This window comes from Nyctereutes procyonoides, unplaced genomic scaffold, assembly GCF_905146905.1.
Source record: "Nyctereutes procyonoides isolate TBG_1078 unplaced genomic scaffold, NYPRO_anot_genome, whole genome shotgun sequence".
Taxonomy (NCBI): domain Eukaryota; kingdom Metazoa; phylum Chordata; class Mammalia; order Carnivora; family Canidae; genus Nyctereutes; species Nyctereutes procyonoides.
In genome coordinates this window covers 32,672,332-32,694,566 of record NW_026575051.1, presented here as the reverse complement: position 1 = coordinate 32,694,566, position 22,235 = coordinate 32,672,332, and the positions used below count along the sequence as shown (strand labels likewise).

General features: G+C 35.7%; 1 protein-coding gene across 1 annotated transcript in view; it reads right to left on the bottom strand.

The window, feature by feature from the left end:
* Positions 1 to 22,235, bottom strand: part of COL19A1 (collagen type XIX alpha 1 chain) — a 303,786-nt gene that overhangs the window by 157,929 nt on the left and 123,622 nt on the right. The window contains exons 12-14 of the mRNA XM_055329613.1: positions 21,174 to 21,227; positions 11,310 to 11,363; positions 9,647 to 9,682 (exon numbers count right to left, since the gene is read on the bottom strand). Coding sequence (XP_055185588.1) covers positions 9,647 to 9,682; positions 11,310 to 11,363; positions 21,174 to 21,227 — 144 coding nt within the window. The remainder of the gene's footprint in view (positions 1 to 9,646; positions 9,683 to 11,309; positions 11,364 to 21,173; positions 21,228 to 22,235) is intronic.

Here is a 22,235-nt window from a genome sequence, read left to right as displayed (position 1 = left end):
CTTCATGAATTCAAGTGTCCAACTTTCTCCCCAGCTTTGGGAAATTCTCAGCCATTATTTCTTTAAATAAGCTTTCTGCCCATTTATCCTCTCTTCTCCTTTTGGTACTCCAATAATGCACAGATTTATATCCATTTATTTGGGTTCTGTTACTGCAAAATTATTGTGTTCTTTGATGTCATGTTTCCTTGATTTTTAGGATTCTCTGACATCTTGTGTTGCTGTCTTAATTGAAAAAGCACAGTTCTTTCAGTCTTCACTGACTGGCTTTGGGAGAGAATTGCCTCCCACAAAACTTTTAGGGCTTCCAAGGCTTTCTCAGACCTTTTCTCAGATATGCTTACTCCACACTTTGCTTCTTCTTTTGGAGGAATTCTTAAGGTCTATGTCTTCTCTCAATAATACATAGTCAGGACACATAGGACACATGCTGACAGCTTCCCTTTTGTTCTTCTCAGGGCAGTGATTAACGCTCAATTTTGCATTGTTTCTTGGAATCTCAGAGTGGAGGCAGTTTCTGCAGGTGCTCACCAGTCCTCTGCAAAGGCTCATTCTTGCTGCCATTGGGAGCATGCACGTGCAGCTGGCCATGAGGTGAGTGTGTGTGGAGGTGAGGCACATGGACTCTTGGAGGTGCCTGTGGGCCATTAGAGGGAGAATCAAAAGTGAGGAATGTCCAGAGGCTCGTGGGTGAGTTTCCTAACAGTCTGGGGTATATGCACTCCATAAGATTCGCATCCCTTTGGTGCCCTCTAAGAGCTCTACTTCTGTTCTCCCAGCATCACCCACCCTTCACACAGCATACCTCAGTATTCCAGATGAGGCAAGATGGATGTAGGTTTCTTTGGCAGCATCCTGCATAGCTGGGACAGGTGAGTTGTCATTCACAAGCTCTCACCTTCCCTTGCAGGAGAAATCATGGCTGAAGAGGTGTCTTTTGGCACTGAGCTGTGCAGCCTTGCGGAAGGGGTGATGCATGTAAACTGAAACTGTTCCTCTTAGCCTTTTGGGATTTCTTTGCTTCAGTAGTATGCTGCAACTGCTCCACTAGACTCCACTGGACTTCTTCCTGGACTTCCACGAGACTATCTTACCCATGGGTGATTGTCTAAATTGATGTTCTTTGGGAGGAATATGGTAGAAAATTCCTATTCCACTATGATGATGATGTCCAGGAATTCACTTAAGTGTTGTTGTAACATTCATTCCAGGTATGGTGGCAACCAAATAAATTTCAGAAAAATGTGGTTTGTTGACATTTTTAAAACTAGAATTTTTAAAAGTACAAGCAAAATTTATTTATAAGGGAATTATTCTTTTGTTGTTGATAAGCAGTTGCTTAAAGAATTTCAGCTGGAATCAGGTACAATTTGATTTTATTTGGCTTCATTTGTGCTATTGAAAGGAAAAGTTCCAAATTATAGCAACTGATTTAATATTTTTATGGATTAGATGCCAAATTTTACCTTCTAGGAGTTAAACAAAGTGCTGAGAGATGAGTAATAAATCAGGCAGGGTAAGGTAAAACTTACAAGTGTAGATCAAAGATGTTTATTTCAATTTATACTTTTGTGTCATAATCAAGTCATAGGAACCACAGATTTATTCTATTTGGCTAGCACTCTGCTTTCTTTTAAAAAAATGAATATTAAATAATTTTATAGAAAACTGACATGAAAACTTCAATAAACAATTTTATAGAAAACTGACTTGAAAACTTCAATAAACAAATGACCTTAAAACAATAAAAATGGAATAAGTAGCACAAAAATTTTGTAACAAAGAAAATATCGTCCAAATGCTTTCATCAAAATCATTATATAAAATTCTTATTTTACAAAGACTTTCTAAGAGAAAGGAAGTTAATAAATGAAATTAATGAAGCTAAAAAGCAAAGATTATAATACTTAAAAGACGATATTCATTAAACAGCTTTTTTTTTTTTTCCTTCAGGGCATACTATGTGCTAAACTCTGTTCTGTATGCTTGGAACTCAACAATAAACAAAACTCACCAAGAATCCTTGCCCCTCATGGGATTAATAGTCAAATGTAGAGGAATACTGACAATTAACAATAAATATAATAAATAGGCATTTAAAAATATTTTATTTATTTATTCATGAGAGACACAGAGAGAGAGAGAGAGAGAGAGAGGCAGAGACATAAGCAGGCTCCATGGAAGAAGCCCAATATGGGACTCAGTCCCGGGTCTCCAGGATCACGCCCTGGGCTGAAGGTGGCGCTAAAACTGCTGAGCCACCGGGCTGTCCTAAGTAGGCATTTTAAATGTTAGGTTAGAAAGTGGTAAGTGCTATGGTGAAAATGAAAAAAGTAGAGCACTAATGGGGTTTAGAAATTCTATGTGTGTATGTGTGTGTGTAATTTTAAACAGGGTGGTTGAACATGGCCATTGTTAAAAGTTAAAGGAAGTAGATATGCAGCTAGAACAGGTGGAAGAAAGAGAAAATGCAAACCTTCTCAGGTGGGGTGCCAGGGATGCTTAAAGACCTGCGAGAAGGCCACTGCTGTGGAATAAAGTTAGCAAGAAAAGAATAAAAGATGAAGTCAGAAATGCAACAAGAGTTGAATCCTATAAGACCTTTTAGGCTAGGCCATTGTATAGAATTTGGCTTTTACTATGAATCAAATGGAGAAACATGGGAGATTTTGAACAGAAGCATGACAAGGGGATGCCTGGGTATCTCAGTTGGTTAAGTGTTTGCCTTTGGCTCAGGGCATGATCTCTGGGTCCTGAGATTGAGTCCCATGTTGGGCTCCCTGCTCAGCAGGGAGTTTGCTTCTCCCTCTCTTTCTGCCTCTGCCCTTCTTCCCTACTTGTGCTCTCTCTCTTTCCCTCAAATAAATAAATAAATAAATATATTTTTAAATTAGCATGATGAGAAAACTTCTTGGCTTCTGTGTTTTTGTAAAACTCAAAGAGATAAAGGGAAGAAGTAGGAAAACCATTGAACAGGTACTGAAATAATCCAGGGATATATGATGCTGTCTAGAACAGGATAGCAATAGTAGGAATGTGAGAATCAGATTCGGACATATATTGAAGATGAGGCAAATAGAATAAATAACTTGTAAGGCTAATTCACTTATGTGTACAGTTGTAAAATTTCTAAGTAAATTAGAAGTAATCTAGCATTGTATATAAAAAAGTAGTTCCTATTGAATTAACATACAGATAACAACTTTAAACTCCAGAGAAAAATGTAAAAACGACTACCTGAAGACACTGGAAAATCAACAAAAGGAGGTAGACACTGGAGAGGAGTCAACATTTGGAAAAACGAAACAGCAGGTGGTCAGTTTCCTGTTTCTAAAACGTTTACTTTAGGGACAACTGGGTGACTCAGCAGTTGAGCGTCTGTCTTTGGCTCAGGTTGTGATCCTGGGATCTGGGATCAAGTCCCGCATCAGGCTCTGTGCAGGGAGCCTGCTTCTCCATCTGCCTGTGTCTCTGCCTCTCTCTCTATCTGTCTCATGAATAAATAAATAAAATTTTAAATAAAACAAATGTTTACTTTGAAGGCAGGCCACAGTCTGGGTCACAAGGTGGCTAAATGGAAAGCCTGCTGTCTGGCTGGACTGAAGAATTAGAGCACAGAGCTTAGAGCAAATGTACTTACCAGAAGTTAAAGAAGGTGTGGTTTGCAAAATTTTGTAAAGAACAAGGCAGTCCCAAATTCTGTGTATAAACTTTACCAAAATCTCTGGCTGATCCCTAACCATACATGTGCAGTACACACTCTAAGCAACCCAAACTAGGCTAAAAGAACAAAATCAGGATTTCAGCTGTTGTCAACTACAGGGGAGACAGTTTACAGTGTGTGCAGCTAATTTAACTCCTCGCTTTAAAATATATTCATGTTCTTCAGAGAAATCTAACAAAATTCAGAGTTCCTATAACATATCATTCACAGTGCCTAAAATGCAGTCCAAAAATATTTGACATAGATGTTAAGAACAAAACATCACCAATTCTAAAAAGAAAAGGTGGGTGTCTAGTGAGTGGCTCAGTCAGTTAAGTGCCTCCTGATTTCAGCTCAGGTCATGATCTTGGGGTTCTGAGATTGAGCTCCATGTTGTGCTCCAGGCTAAGTGAGGAATCTTTTTGTCCCTCTCCCTCTGCTCTTTCCTCCTTTCTCTCTCTCTCTCTCTCTCTCTCCCTCAAATAAATAAATAAATAGATAAATAGATAAATAAATAAATAAATAAATAAAATCTTTTTTGATAAAAGACTGTCCACAGAGACAATCTGACATTAATCAGATGACAGAATTTTTTTTAAAGATTTTATTTATTTATTTATTTGAGAGAGAGAGCACAGTGTAAGATGAGGGAGAAGCAGACTCCCTTCTGCTCAGAGAGCCCAATGATGCAGGACTCAATTCCCTTGACCCTGAGGTCATGACCTGAGCCGAAGGCAGACACTCAACCAACTGAGCCACCCAGGCATCCTTCAGATGATGGAATTCTAATACAAAGATATTAAAATAAAGCATCTATTAAAACTACTTTCAAGGACATGAAGGAAAATATGGCTCCTAGTGACCAAAAAGATAGAAAATGTTAGCAGAGAAACAGACATTATTTTTTAAGAAAACAAATAGAACTTCACTAACTTAAAAATATAGTATCTGAAATGAAAAATTTGAAGAATAGTCTTAATAGCAGAATGGAAATGACCAATAATGAGTAAGCTTGAAAAGAGTCCACTAGAAATGATTCATTCACAAGAAGAGAGAATTAGATGGAAAGCGAAATATTTTAAAAGTGCAACATATATGTAATGAGAGTCTTAGAAGGAGAAGAGAGAGATAATAGGGCAGAAAACAAATTTGATGAAATAACAGACAAAAATTTCCCAAATTAGGTGAAATACATAAATTTATAGATCAAAGGAACTCAGGTAAAGCAGGAAAAATGTAAAGATAAACACACCTACATCACGTGATCTGTGTACATCTGATATACAGTATGGGTACGGAGCCACTAATCTATGAAATGATGGTGCAGCTGGGGGTTGAGTGCTAAGCCCTTGGACTTGAAGTGTGGTCTGAGGACCAGCAGCACCTGCATCCTCCAGTTAGAAATGTAGAATCTCACATCCCACCTCAGACTTATGAAATGAAATATGTATTTGAACAAGACCTCTGAATGTTCTTGGGCACCTTAAATTCTGAGAAGTATTAAGGCACTTGAGCTTACTGCAGTCCTTGAATGGCTGGGTTAAGGCTGTAATTAAAGGTATCTTTCTAGCCTTAATCTCCTCTACTTAACCAACCAGCCTTCAGTCTTAATTTAGTTTCACTAGTACACCTCCCAAATGGAAAGAGATGTTTACATTTCTTTATTACAATGCATTAAGTTGTATTTCAGATAAAAGCCAGACTTCTTCAAAAGTCTAAAAGAATTTTTTGAACAGGAAGAAACCTTGTTCCATTACAGTACCCATATGCAATGGCTTTCAATTCCAACTGCATATTTAGAAGTACCCTAGGAGCTTTAAAATATACTGGTCCTGGGATGCCTGGGTGGCTCAGTGGTTGGGCATCTCTGCCATTGGCTCAGGGTGTGATCCCGCAGTCCTGGAATCAAATCCTGCATCAGGTTCCCTGCATGGAGCCTGGTTCTCCCTCTGCCTTTCTCTCTGTGTCTCTCATGAATAAATAAAATCTTTAAAAAGTAAGTAAGTAAGTAAGTAAATAAATAAATAAAATGAATAGAATAAAATAATAAAATAAAATAAAATAAAATTAAATTAAATTAAATTAAATTAAATTAAATAAATAAAATAAAATATACTCGTCCACATCAGATCTACTGAATTGTAATTTCTGGGGGTGGAGCCCATGTTTCAAAGCTCTCTAGCGATTTTAAATTTTTTTTTTTTATTTATTTATGATAGTCACACAGAGTGAGAGAGAGAGAGAGGGGCAGAGACACAGGCAGAGGGAGAAGCAGGCTCCATGCACCGGGAGCCCGACGTGGGATTCGATCCCAAGCCTCCAGGATCGCGCCCTGGGCCAAAGGCAGGCGCTAAACCGCTGCGCCACCCAGGGATCCCCTTCTCTAGCGATTTTAGTGTGCAACTACCTTTGAGAAACACTATGAATGAACTTTCAATTTATTGACTCTCAGATAACAGTACCTCCTTTAATCTAAATATAGTGGAGTCAGTATAACTTTCAAGTTTATCTTCCTTGAAAACTGTTATCGATCACTTCATTAAAATATATTAATCTACCTTATAAAAATCAATTAAATATTTAGTACATGATAAGATTATATGCATTTCACTTCCTCCCTATTTCATAATTAACATTTTTAATTTTTAAAAATATTTATTTTCTTTTTTTTTTAAATTTATTTATTTTCTTTCCAAGTTTTCATTCATTCATTCAATCAATCATTCATTCATTTTTTGAGACAGAGTGTAAGCATGAGCAAGTGTGGGGAGGGAGGGATAGAGAGAGAGAATCTGAAGCAGTCTCCATCATGCCCAGAGTGGAGCCCAATGCATGCTCGATCTCATGACCCTGAGATCATGATGCTTAACTGACTGAGCCACCCAGGTACCCCCTAAGTTTTATTTAAATTCCAGTTAGTTAACCTACAGTGTAATATTAGTTTCAGGTGTAGGACTTAGTGATTCATCACTATACACAATACCCAGTGCTCATCACAACAAGTACCTTCCCTATTACTCATTACCTTTTTAACCCATTCCCCACCCACCTACCCTCTAGTAACCATCAATTTGTTCTCTATAGTTGAGAGTCTGTTCCTGGTTTGCTTTTCTCTCTTTCTCTCTCTTTCTCTTTTTACTGCTATGTTCATTTGTTTTATTTCTTAAATTCCACATATGAGTGAAATCATATGGTATTTGTCTTTCTCAGATCAACTTACTTCAGTTAGCATAATAATATACTCTCTAGCTCCATCCATGTCATTGCAAATACCAAGATTTCATTCTTTTTGTGGCTGAATAATATATCATTGTGTGTGTGTGTGTGTGTGTGTGTGTGTGTGTACACACATCTTTATCCATTCAGCAGTTGATGGACACTTGGGTTCTCTCCATTGTTTGGTTATTGTTGATAATGCTGCTATAACCAACAGGGTGCATGTATCCCTTTAAGTAAGTACTTTTGTGTCCTTTGACAATTGCTGGATCATAGAGTAGTTATATTTTTAACTTTTTGAGGAACCTCCATACTGTTTTCCACAATGGCTGCATCAGTTTGCCTTCTCATCAACAATTTAAGAGGGTTTTCCTTTCTTCACATCCTTGCCAACAACTGTTGTTTCCTGTGTTGTTAATTTTAGCCATTCTGACAGGTGTGAGGTGGTATCTCATTATAGTTTTGATTTGTATTTCCCTGATGATGAGTGATATTAAGCATCTTTTCATGCATCTGTTGGCCATCTATATGTCTTTTTTGGAAAAATGTCTATTCATGTCTCCTCATTTTTAAACAATTAATTATGTTAATAAACTAATGACAAGTATATATTAGTAATATCTAAATAATACTAATATTTAACTTGATGAAATAAAACATCTCATTTCAGAGTGGTTTTTGGCTTATTATATTTTTATGTAAGGGTAAAAATTCATTTGTACTCTCTCCGTGCCTGCCAGCTAAATAGTGCAGGGGCATCTACAGGGTACAACTTGGCAGGAAGACATTAGCTGTCATTAAAAATCCATAAAGTAGGAGTGCCTGGGTGGTTCAGTCAATTAAGTGTCCAACTTTGATTTTGGCTCAGGTCATGATCTCAGGGTTGTGAGATTAAGCTCCACAACGGGCTTTGCACTGGGTATACAGCCTGCTTAAGATTCTTTCTCCCTCTGCCTCTCCCTTCCTCCACCCCCAACCCCCCACTCCCATATGCACACTTTTTCTCTCTCCCTCTCCAATAATAATAATTCCTTAAAATAGATATATTCCAATCCAATTTTCTGGGTAAGGGAGCAAATTTGCATTATCAGGTGAAATGACAAACATAGACTGACTACATTTTGCTCTTTAAATACAAGTTGGAAATGATTACAAAATCAGATAACTAGAGTGGGTGAGTGTGGAACTTAGTTGAATAAAAGCAAGCATGTGACTTAGATAAAATGAGCAGGTTTAAGTCTAAATCACTGCCAAATAATTTTAAAAATAAACTCCACAAAGTATAAAAAGCTGAATAATATGTAGTTAAAACAACTTCTCAAATAGTTTTTATTTCCATCTTGAAAATAAAAGCTTCAAGCACAGAATTCCATTGTAAATTGAATTTGGTTATTTCTAGATCATCTGGTTGACTCCTTAGATTTTTCATGTATGAAGAAATATTTGTCCTTTAAGTAAGCATTGCAAAAATTATTTGTATAAGACATTATTAACATATTGTTCAGAATGACATTTTCAAATACAAAGATAAATACAAATGTTATTAAAGCCACACAGTCTTTGTGATTACTGTGCTGCCTTACTGGGAAGAGCTCAACACAGATACTAGAAGATTTCTTTTCTTTTCTTTCTTTCTTTCTTTTTTTTTTTTTGATACTAGAAGATTTCTTTTTAAGCCTGACCTTCTATTATCAGAACGGGCCTCAAAACTGATGATTTCAATTCTTAATTTATGTCATTAGGTAATATCAACATAAAATTGAAGAGACCTCAGGCTACAAATGACCTTATTTAAGAAAGTTTCCTCTTTTCTATTAGACTTACTGTTAGACCAAATCTTTAAGTTAAATGAGACTCCTTAATGACCTATGAAAAAAATCTATAATGGTAAATTATATCTAAATATAAAGTCATTATATATTTATGATTAAATGCTTAATAAATGATGAGCCATTTAATTGAGAACAATCCCATTATGTGCACATTAGAAACTTTTCTCATAAATATGTTACTGAAATATCTCCATTTATCATTTGTAAATCTCAGAATCAAATTACATAGGGAAAAAAAAAACAATGGTCTTGGACAGGTTTTGGGGAATGTAACAATCAGTTTAAATAGTAGCTGTTTTTTACCTATTGGGATTATAGTTTATTTTGTTCTTTTACAGTTTTTTTTAAGATTTTATTTATATATTCATGAGAGACAGAGAGAGAGAGAGAGAGAGAGGCAGAGAGACAGGCAGAGGGAGAAGCAGGCTCCATGCAGGGAGCCTGACGTGGGACTCAATCCCGGGTCTTCAGGATCACACCCTGGGCTGAAGACAGCATTAAACCACTGAGCCACCTGGGCGGCTCATCTTTTACAGTTTTAAAATAAGTAGAATAGTCTCTGCTTCCACTAACTTTAAATGTCATGTTAAGAATGTATGATCAAACATTCAAGGGCCACAATTATGAACCATATGGAGGGTAGAGAATCTTGTTCAGGATTGGTACTTCCTCCAGACTTTTCTAATAACTACTGGTATGACCTCAGGTTAAGTACTTCATTGATGTGGGCAGATGCCCCATCTTAAAAATCTGGAGGTTTGGCTAGATCTACTCTAAGGTCACTTTCAGTTCTCAAATATTTTATGGCATAAATTTTGGTTTAGTCATGATGTATTGTGAATAATAAACAGGATAACATATTTCAATTTTGAATTCTGGTTTCAGGAATACTTACAGTTAAGGCTGGTGGTCCTGGAGGTCCTGTATCTCCCTAAAACAGATTAAAATTACAGTCACTATTAATCCTTTTTGGATATTTTATTTATAAGTTTTCTGAATGGATAGAAGCTATATATATATATATATATATATATATATATATATATACACACACACACACACACACACACACATTTTGAAAGAAAAATAGAATTTGATCTGATAGGAGTCTGTATCCTATCATACGATGACAAATGTATTGTGTGCTTTAACTCTCATGATATAAATATCACCTTATGCATCCCCGTGCTTTCTGCAAAACTTGTTTGGAAAAGCTAAAATAATCTAATTTTCTATTCTTTTGTCTACTAATCCAAAATTAGAAAGAATATCTTTTCAAATATGGTTACTTGCCAATGGAGCAGCTGGGAAGTGTCACGACAGATAATTTTTCTGACAAAGTTAGTATGAGGATCAGCAGAAATAATAAGTGGATCTTCCCACTTCATGCCTCCCAGCTGCAAGAAGCAGTCCCACTGCCTCTTATAAAGCTCTGCTAAATTGACATTGCATTTGCCATTAATTTCAAGAGGCTTTGCCTATATTTATGTATTTTTAAATATGAAAATTGCTTTGCTAACCTATGTGAATACAAATTACCAGGTGGACATAGAGAGACTTTTCAAAATCTTTTTAAAAATGGCTTATCTAAAAGTTTACTGTTTTCTCATTTATATGTCACCTATATGCTTTATTGTATCAGGACCCCTATTTATTTAATAAGAACTCTTAATCATTAAGATCAAGCATTATTACTATAATGCTTTTTAGGTGGACATGATGGAAAACTTAAACTTTGTGGAATGAAGTTCTGAGCTATGCTCTAATGTTGAGGGTATCTCTGTAACTTTTTCTTTTCTCATCTAACATAGTCACCTCAAAAGTTAAGACAGCATGGAGTAGTCATTACTTTTTGGAACAATTGAATAAAAATAGCCAATACTTGTTGGGGAACATTGACATAGCTTAACTCGGTCACTGAGGACCAATTTGTAAGATCAACTTTAACATAGAGGTAAATATTGAAGACAGACAAGGATTCCCAAATGTGCTGAAAATAGAGATAATAAAACCCCTGCAAGTACAATTGTTATTAAATTGAGATCATCCAATGACCTTATTCTAAATGATTCTTCCTTTTAGTATTTTTAAATCTCTTTTAAAGGTCACTGCCAATATATCATTATAAAATGGCATGCGAGAAAAAGTGGTAGGAAATGAAGCATTCAGACTGAAACTGAGTTAGAAAGTTAACCTCCTTCCCCCCAAAGGCCACCTGCTTCACCATTATGGTAGCAGTTCAGTTCTATTGGCAAAATTCCCTGATACAAGGCACAGTTGCTAATTTGGCAATGGAATAGCTAATGCTGTTAAGTGAGGGAGAGAAAGTGAAATCTTATAAACACAAATTAATGTCAACTAGCAGTTGTGCATTTAGTCTCTTCAAACTAATTAAATGAACCAAAAGGCTTTTCTTCGGATGCTTTTAACATAACAGCCTTTGGTTAATTTTAAAAAAATTAACTTTTGGCAGTTAAATAGTATCAATGAAAAGTCAGTGCAAACATTTTTAGAGTTTTCTTAAGAAAAACTGGCATTTCTCTGGGAGAATACAATACCTTTTCTCCTTTTGGGCCAGGTGGACCATGAGGACCCAAGTCACCTTTCAAACCCTATATAAAGAATACAACCAATGTGATTTCTATACACAATTCACAGAAAGCTTGAATTTCTAACAAGTCATTAGCCACAAAATAAAATAATTTACTGAACTCCCAAATCCCATTCTTCAGTTTGTAGTATAGAGAGAAACAGAGACAACTGGCACTAAAATGATAAGCAACATCTGCGTTGTGGTGAGTACAGATACATTAAATCAGCGTGAGTCCTGAATACTGCATATTTGTGCAACTTTGCTTCCTGCTAAAATTACATTAATTCACCATCTGGGAGAACATCATTTAGATCTATATGAGCTTTTAAGTATCCACTTTGGATTAAATTTGTGGATGTTGTAAATACCTTTGATTTAGCATTGATTTGGCCTTTATAAAGCTTGCCAAAAAAATTCAAGAATTAAATTAAAAGCATTTTTATGTCTCTATCAAGTAATCTAATTGTGGGGGAAATATAAATGAAGGACATATTCTTTTCCTATCCCTCACAGCCTGAAATTATAATGTAGTTGCTTTCCTGTTTTAAAGTATGTTTTAGTCCACTAATTCCTAATTTTCTTAACCTGAATTTATAAAGATATTAAATGAAACTATATAAGACATAGAGTATCAAATAATTATGTTCATGAGTATTCTAGGTTCTTGGGTGCTTCAGTGGGTATTTAGTTGATCTGATTCAGAAATGACAGCTCTCAGAAATACTACAATAGATTTCACTGGAGGAAAAATCAGTTCTACAGTTGAAGGTATTCACAGTGTAAACAGAAAGAAAGCTAGATAGACACTTCCTGACGGTGTGGTGAATAGGAAAAAGTACCTTCTTTCATCCTTGATTTAACACATTGGATAAGGGAAGAACAATAATAGAAAAAAGAAATATTCTGAAGCCACACAATGCACAGTATATCTAGAGGTCTTACTTTTCCTGGCCTAGGGATCCATCTATCACTGCACTGACATTTTGTAGTCAATAAACAATATCAAATGCTATCAGCTTTAACTACTTAATATATGATCCCATGATGAATTTAAAGAAATTAAGGAAAACTGGATACTTAAAATAATCTTTAGAGATTATGTGAAAACTGTAACCTTACACCTTAAGAAAAAAGTTCTTTAAGGGTTGAAAACAGCTACCGATTGGCAAAACACACTTCACAATTGTAGAAATACTTTTCAGGATAAAACTCACAGCTATATGCCTTCCACTGTTACCTCAGAATCTTTATAGAAAAAGGATGAGTGAAAAAGTAAATCATATTTGAGATGTGATATTTTCTTATTATTTGAAATAGCCATTCCTTCCCAAATAAGCAAAATGAGATTAGGCTGAATTGAGATGTGCTGTGAGTGTAAAACATACTAGGTTTTCAATATTTAGTACAAAAAAATGTAAAATACCTCAATAATTTTCATACTGATTATACATTAAAATGATAACATTTTGGATATTTATATTTTGGATGTTATTAAAATTAGTTTCACCTGTTTCTTTTTACTTTTCTTAAGATGGCTACTGGAAAATATGTTTATCTTGAAATAACATCATATTTACAAATATACCATATAAGTATTATATTCAATAGATTCTATTTCTATTGGATAGTGCTACTTAGAAATACAAAAACAAGAGGTTGACAAAGACTCTCTCCTTGACCAAACTTTAGTCAGACTCTTCTGAGTCCTCTGCTGGATCAGGCCTCAACCTTGGCTGTTGTTATGTTCTGCCTTTGGCCTGCTTAGCCCAGTTTTAGCAAGAATCTTGTTAAGTCAGTTTAGAAAGAATCCCCCACCCTTATATCAGATCAAGTTCCTCATGCCCTATCTTTGTTGTGTAAGTGACCTGCCTTTAGCAAGAATCCTATTAGGTCAGTTTGTCAAGAATCCTCCTGCCCCTGAGGTCTGCTCTTAGCAATTTCCCATTCACTGAGCCGGTCACTCCATTGGCTATACATCCTCACCTGTCCTTGTTGTATTTGGAGTTTATCTCAATTTTTCTCCCCTACTGCAATACCCCTATTCCAATAGGTTTGAACAAAAAGTCCTCCTTACCATTTTATTTTATTTTATTTTATTTATTTATTTATTTATTTATTTATTTATTTATTTATTTATTCATGAAAGACAGAGAGAGAGAGGTAGAGACACAGGCAGAGGGAGGAGCAGGCTCCATGCAGGGAGCTCGACATGGGACTGGATCCTGGGACTCCAGGATCACGCTCTGGGCTGAAGGCGGCACTAAACTGCTGAGCTACCCAGGGATCCCCTCTCCTTACCATAATAAGTGTGAGAATAATTTTTGCCTCACAGGGTCAAGATTCCTGCTCCCATGGAACTCATAAGAAGAGGGTGACTGCTGATAAATAGGACACTAGGCTGAATATGATAAGAATGAGAGGGAGAGAGCTGCTATTTCAGTTGGGGTGATCAGAACCAGCTTCTGTGTGGAGACATTTATTGTTTCAGAGGATCCTGCCATGCAAAGATCTGGGAGGAAAGCATTGAGGTTAGAAGGCATAGCAAAATCCAAAGCCCCCAGAGTGAACAGAATGTCATATGCACACAGACAAGGAACAGGAGATCAAGTCAAGTTTAGACAAAGGTCAGTACACATAGAGAATTGCAGGCCATGGTAAGGAAGATGGGTTTTGTTCTAAATGGAATGGGAAACTACTTAAATGTTTCAAGCAGAGAAATGACATGTGACTTTGTTCCAAAAAAAAAAAAAATCACTTTGGCTACAATGTGAAAATAGATTGTAGGCAGCAAGATTGAAGCAGAAAAGGGGTTGCCATAGTTTTCCAGGCAAAAAAGAGTAGGGTGGTTGGGATAAGGTGGTGATACTGGAAATGGAGAGGAGTGGTCAGAAGCTGTACATTCTGGGAAGTAAGACATACAGATATGTTGGAAGAGGGAGCAAAGAAAAGGAGGTGTCAAGACTTAATTGATAGGAGGCTGTACCATTTACTGGGCTGAGAAGTTTATTTAAAAAGAGATTTTCTTTCTGCTTCTTGGTATAACAGTATGCAGAGAAAGACACATGAAGAAGAAATGGCTAAGAAAGACAGCATTCATTCAACAAATATTAATGAATATCTATAAATATATAAGACTAAACTATACTTTATGAACATATGAATATGAAAATGTTATTTTTTAAAAAAGACAACATTAAACATAACATTCAAGAAAATGGTTAACTCTATGGTGGGGCATGGGGTTATACTGAGTTCTGGGTACACTGGTGTTCCAGTTACTACTAAGACTCATAATCATCACACATCACATGTTATAAAAATATTATTTTTTGGCATAAAATAATACATCAAATTTTTGTTCAATATTCTTGCCTGACAAACTAACCCTCACTGCAACTTCTGGGAAGAATTTATTGACCAGTGAATCAGCGTAACCATCCCTGGTTCAATCAACCAAGAAATGGTAGGGTGGGGGAAGGGTAGGGGAATAATGTCACCAACTACAAGCTGATGTAAATATTGAATATTATTATGGAAGTGTAGCAAGTGTGAAGGGAACAGTTTTCAGGGAAGCCTAATTTCATTGGAGGCACTCAAGATTCAGAAATGTGGCATTCAGGAGAGTCAGGAAAAGAGTGGTATTTTACGCAACATCCTAAGTTGTTCAAGCTTTCCTATTAAATAGGTATAAATAATAGTTACTTTGAAGGGTTGTTCTGAGAATCATAGGTTATAAAAACACTTAGTACATGGTAGGTACTTAATAAATGTTGCTTTTACTTTTCAAGTCCAGGTTTAAGGGATAATTAATAGTTTGTTCTGTTCAGGTTTGTACTCAGTTTGATGGATATGGTACCACTGTGCTTTAACTCACATAGGATAAAATGCAATTGAGAAGTACTGCATTTATCAAGCTTCTACTTTTATGGCCATTGAGGTGGGCCCATGTAACTCATGTCCTCCTGTGACAAAGTACAATGTTTTTAAGGCCAGGGCATCATAATAGGCCCTGAGAAACAGATCAGTAATGCTTTTCTCAAGTGCAATTTTTCTCCTCATGTCACACTGGTGCTGCTATCAACGGTTATTGAGTACTAGGGAGAAAAAGATGTAGCACTCACCATAAAGCATAAAGAATCAAATGGAACAGACTATGAATTCAATATTGAATAAGACAGGAATCTATTATCAAAGTTCTCAACAAAATAATGTATATAAAGATTCTCAAAAGCACAGTAGTTGACTCAGTATGTTATGTGGAAACAGGAACTCTTATCTAAAGGTAAGATGAAAGCTGAAGGACAGTATTATATTTAGAATTATAAAAGCAGGCAGACTATGAAATTAATTTTACTGGAATGTAGTATCTTTAAAATCAGAAGATACAGAATAATATTGGTCAAAAAATTTTTGACCCATCAATTAATTCTTTGCCTCCTCTTCCCACTGATTGTGTCTTGTTTCCTAGCAATGGCACCAGCTGTTGCTAGTTGATAGCTCAGCTTTGGGATTTCTACATTTTTGTATTTAATAATACAGATTGCATTGGTATAAGGAGATTAATATGATTATTTTAGAAACATCAGATGCTATATTTCTGATAAGGAATGTTTGAAAGACAATAATAGAGATGCAGAGGAAGAGTCTAAATTCAATGATTGAAATAAACTTTTCTAATTATATAACCCCACAAAACAAACAAATGAAGTGATATTTCTATTAGAGATAAATGTATTTTATTTAATCCGGTTTCAAATGATAGTAAATGTTTATATAGCTCCTGGGTGCCTGGGTGGCTCAGTTGGTTAAGAGTCTGCCTAATGCTCGGCCCTGGGATCTAATCCCCGTCAGGCTCCCCATTGAGCAGGGACCCTGCTTCTCCCTCTGCCTCTGCCTCCCTGCACGCCCCCTCTGTCTCATGAGTAAATAAAATCTTTAAAAATTTTTTATAGCTCTTACTGTATGCAACACACTGTTCTAAATGCTTTATGCATGACTCTGTTTACCCTTAAACACAAACACACAAAAAAGCCCTGAAGTGCTATTAATATTATCATCCCATTGTGCAAATGAAAAAAGTGAGGCACAGAGGGAATAAGTAATGTTCCAAGTAGCATGCCAGTTAGGCAGTGGCAGAGCTGAGATCTGAGCTCAGGAAGTCTGTCTTTAAAGGTTACATTAACAACTTTATAAGACTCCCTCTCAAGTCTGTTCTAAGATGCAATTGTTGAATATAGTTCATAGTAGGTCACAATCAAAATCATTTAACTATAAATGCAAATGTGTGTAAAATTGAAGTCTTGTATTTTAAAGGCTAAATTCTAGCAATTCAATTTTTTTGACAATTTTAATATGTTTGGTTTGCATTACTTAAACTATAAGGGAAATATGAACATGTATTAAGTCCAATAACTTTAGTCCAATACTCCAAAACCTTGGAGAACAATCCAATGTTTACAAACACATACACTGCCAAGGATGCTTTTAAAAAGATATCAGAGCAATTTTTTTTTGTCCTAATGATTAAGAACTGCTACATTCGTTGGTGTGCCTTAGGGATGCTAAACATTCTGCTCTTACCAGACAGTTCCACATGACAAAAAATTGTCTTACCCAAATGCCAATATGTCACATTGAGAAAGCCTGAACTGCTGAATATTTCATTGTAAATTAGGTTTACATTTTCCAAAGTGAGCTTGCTCAGTTTTTGAAAAAGCTAGCACAGAAGAAATTATTAAAAGATACATTTACATCAAGATATTTGTAATATGCAAGAATAAAGACCATTAAAAAGGACTCTTGAATTCATTTAGTAGGAATATTAGATTCTTCCAATTTTCTTTGACTTGGAAAGTAGCTGGAGTGAGCTGGCCCATTGAGTTTATTCACTCTGCATTCTAACAGAATGTTTCTGAAGTTAAAATCTCTATCATGGCTTGACTTTAATTCAAATTGAAATCACTATTATAATGCCCTTCATTCCTTAAGAATGTGTACCTGTGCTTATTGAAAGTCAGAGTGAACTGTCATAAATGCTGAATGATTTTAATTTGCACAGTTTATTTTAGCACTGAAAAATAGGCAATGACAAGTGTGGCATGACTTAGTGGGAAAGCAAAAGACTTTTCAGTCAAACATATAGGGTTAAAAGCTGATTTTCTAAAAAAAAAAAAAAAAAAAAAAAAAAAGTGGCTTAATTTCCCAGGCCTTTATTTCTTGCCTCTGAAAATAGAGATGCTATCACCTCCTGCTATAGCTAGTCCATAAAGCAAGAATAAGGATCAAATTTCAAATTCCTGGGGATCCCTGTGTGGCCCAGCGGTTTGGCGCCTGCCTTTGGCCCAGGGTGCGATCCTGGAGTCCCAGGATGGAGTCCCACGTCGGGCTCCCGGCATGGAGCCCGCTTCTCCCTCCTCCTGTGTTTCTGATTCTCTCTCAATCTCTGTGTCTATCATGAATCAATCAATCAATCAATCAATCTTTTAAAAAAAATTCAAATTCCTTGTGAAAATGGTTCATGAATAATAACACAATATTAACAATACCGCCACTAATGATGCAGAGCATTTGATTCTTTATTCCTAGTGATAGTAGAGGGAGAAAAGGAGAATTTTCATTGCTTTTTATTATTTCTCCTTAGTCATGACTCCTGAGTATCTTTGGCAAAATCAAGGAAAGGAATATCATCTACATATTAATTAAGTAACCAAGTGAGAAAAATTAATATGCTTTATCCTGTTTTATGATGTATCTAATGAGCTACATTAAACAATGATGGTACTAAAGAAATGACAACTCTGTGATTGGGGGCATGCTAAGAACCCTTCCAAGATCCTTCTCAAAGAAAGGTTACACTGCCTGATGTGGGGAAAAAAAGGCAGAAGAAAATTTATTAAATGTCCTTACTACCTACAGCCCATTCACCAGTCTTTCAAACAGGCAGAGAAACCTTCCTCTAGGGACTCAACTACCTTGATGTTAATACTTGGCTAAGGGCAAAAGACAATCTTAGCCTGATCCCCAGGATCCTGTAAGTCTACTTTAACATATAAAAATTCCTTTAGAAATTTCCTTTATCTCTAAACCCCCAAAATACATGCTAGCAATCATCCCCCAAGCATATGGCCCACCCATATACATTTGAAGGGTCTCATGACTAAGATTTTATTAGGTGGTAATAAATGACCTTTTCTCAACAATAGCTAGCCTCCTCAAGGTCCTGATATCCTTGCTTTCAAAACTCCTTAGAGACCTACAATATCCCTAACCCCCTCCCACTTTGGAAGTATATACTGGGCCACTCCTCAAGACCTCAGTGCAGCTCTTTCTGCCCACAGGTCCTGTACCTGTGCTTTAATAAAACCACCGTTTTGCATCAAAGATGCCTCAAGAATTCTTTCTTGGCCATTGGTGTTGATCCTTAACAGCGTTTCCTACATCACTGCCCACTACACTACGTACTCTCTTAACAGGTTGGTCTTATTCAGGTTAGAACTCCTACAATGGCTGCCAACCATTTGCGATGTAGTAGGCAATGCAAATATATGTGTTTATCAATTAATTATTTCTAAAAGGCCAAATAACCTTACTTAAGAAAAATTTCCAAATCTCTAAGTTAATGTAAATAGATTTCAGTTTCCAACCCCTCAAATCTCCAGTTTTATTCATGTGTTTGGATAAGTCCCTCACTATTTCAATTCCAATGTTATCTTAATGAAATTATAAAAATCTTTGTTTTGTGTCTCTATCTCAGGAATCCCACATACATGCAGCTTGGTTATCTTTTGTAACACTATCATTAATTTAATTTCCTTCAATACTCCTAAACTTTTCACAAGATAATATCCTTCCCATAATGAACAATCAAAATCTTGAGCTATTTTTGAGTTTTCAATGCTATCAAGTGCCAAATTGCATATGTATTACATTGTAATAATATTATCTATGCATTCCTTTCCATCTCTGTTATCCTCCTTTAGGCTCTAATTACTTATATTTTAGACTATTATAATACTTTCTCAGTTTTTAAAATTACAATTTGGCAAATAATTACTGGGAACTTACTCTGAAAATATTTACTAAGTACTAGGGAATACAAGAAATGATCTTTGCTCTCATGAAGAATATAATAGAAAAACAAATATAGGCAAAGGTCTGAATTTTATCCATTTTACACAACACACAGTAAAGCTAATCTTCATTTAAGCACAGCTTGGATGACGTCTCCCCACTGTTCAGAGGAAAGAGGGCAAACATCCTCAAATACAGCACTTTCCATACTCTGGCTCCAGCTGTATTGTTTTGTTATTCCTTCATTTCCTTATATGCAGTAGGAATGAATTCCAATAACCTGAATGGATGCTTCAACTTTCATCAAGTTTGTGTGCTGCTCCTTAAGTTTGTAATGTTAAAAATATCTTTTTTTAATAAAATTATAGGACATCATAGTGATGGCGACCTTACATTCTAAGCCCATCCTCTACACACATAGAAGTGATTTTCTTAGCTAGTGACAGAACTGGACATGGTGGGCTCTGGGTTTTAACACCAGAGCTCTTACTATGATACCAGGTACTTCCACTGGTGGGGAAGGGAGATGAATCAGATGCTCTGTTTAAGTGTATGGGCCAACAGGTGTGACATTCAATGTCTTGATGCATTGTAAAGAACTAGAGAAGATTGCAGAGATTCCTCCAGCTACAAGCCCTAGGTACCAGTTCCCTTCCTCTCATATAGAATAATCACTTCAAAGGGGAAAGGAATAAGAATGAGAGTCATATAAAATATATGAACGGGGCTCCTCAGGAAGTAATAAGAGAGTAAAGCTGTGAGGGGTCAGAACTTCAATCCAGTGTTGACTATAGGGTTAATTCCTGGGGTTAACCCTTTTTTTCCTTTTTGGGATATTTCTTCTCCACACCCAGGTATCCTTCTTTGTCCACAAAGTAGTAGTGATCTACTGCATACAAGATGGGTTTCATATGCCTCGAAGGCATTAGGGGACCAAATCTAGTTTCCTTTTCTTTTATCTATAAAGCAAATAGTGTAGCCTCTCAGAACTTTCTAAAACATTTTTACGAAAGTGAAAAAGAAAACTGGGAAAAAGTAACTCTCATGGTGGTCACTTTCCCCAGTAAGGTTAGTATATCTACAGTAAATGGTGATTTTGATGACCAGTAGATTAGTATATATTTCAGAGAAAAACCCAGATTTGGGGTAATCTTCAAATTTTACCATAAGAATCAAAGTAAAGCTCAGGGGGTGGGGGTGGGGTGGGGATTGTTACTTTAAGGGAAAGAAGAGGAGATGCTAGAACATCAGAATGTTACAGGCAATAGTATCCCTGAGGCCCATGACCTGGTGTGGTGGAAAAGGAGTAACACAGAGATACAAGTCTTCCCTCCCCTTCTCCTTTTCTTTTCATCATTGCAATCCCACCCATGCAGATCCTTTAGTAGATGGAACTTTGATTTAATAAGAAGAGTGACAAAAAGAAAAAAAGATGAAGAGTAACCATGGGTAAGAACACAGACCACATGAGAATGTATGTAAGAAGAAAAAAGACAAAGGAAGACAAGAAAAAATGCAATCCAGAAACAAAAAAAGAAAGCTCTGTTAAAGATGACGCAATATGAAATATATAAACCCAAAGGACAACCCATGATGACACTAAGAACATGGAACCATGTAAAACACTGCCTTGATTCTTGATTTTGCCTTGATTGTGGCCAGTTCTTCCATAGATAGTAAAGTCTTCATACCCTTAGACAGTCAAAATATTTCTGTGGCAAAATGTAAACAGAGTATTAGAAAAACAAGTTAGGCTTACATTTTGTCCATTAATGCCAGCCGGACCTGGATCTCCTTTTTCTCCTTGTTCACCCTAGAAAGAAACAATTTATACAATGAAAAATGTTATATCCTGAGAACCTTTACTAAGAAAAAACAAGAGAGTTACCTTGTCGGGGCATTTATAACAATGTGATTACTTTGCTAATCCCCTGAAACATTTATTAAAAAAACAATTCTGAGTCCTAAAACCAAAGACAAGTTTAAAGGTTCAAAGAAAAGCTGTATAAAAATGATTAAAGGGTAGAAATAGAACAAGGATTATTTATTTTCTTCTATAAGCAACAAAGAACTTTCTGGAAGGCAATTTGGCAAAATATATCAAGAGTCTTAAATCTGTTCATTTAATTCGGCCCAGTAATTCTGCTTCTAAGAATGTATCCTAGGGAAATAATCAGACATGAAAAGTTTTAGGCACTAAATTGTAGAGTGGAATGCTATTTATAGCAGTAAGAAGGAGAAATATCCTAAATGTCCAATAAAAAGGAGCTGATTAAATAAATTATAGTATTTAGATATAATGGACTATAATACAGCTGTTAAAATTATGTTTATGAATTTTACTTTATACTACAGGAAAATTCTTATGATATGAAAAGTATGATACAATTAAAGGAACTGACAAATTTAATGAATTAATGCTAACAAATATCTATTTTATTAATTTAAAGTTATAAATGCTCAAAATGACCAATTGTTTATGATACGTACCCATAGTGACATATATTTTTGATTATCATCTGAAATATGTATACTTTTATTGGCAAATTCTGCACATCTGTAGCATAATTCAAAACCAATTAAATACCTTTTTACCTAACTATCTACCTACCTACTTGTCCACCAACTTATGTATTCACCTATGATGGGTCTTAGAAACAATACTGTAAGAAGACAAACCAGAACAATAGAAGTAGTTAATCTATGGGCTCTGTGATTATTGGTAATTTTTTTTCCTTCACTATATTCTTGTTTTTTAATTTTTTAAAACAAACATGTATTATCTGTATAATCAATAAAATGCTAAAAAATAAAATAATAT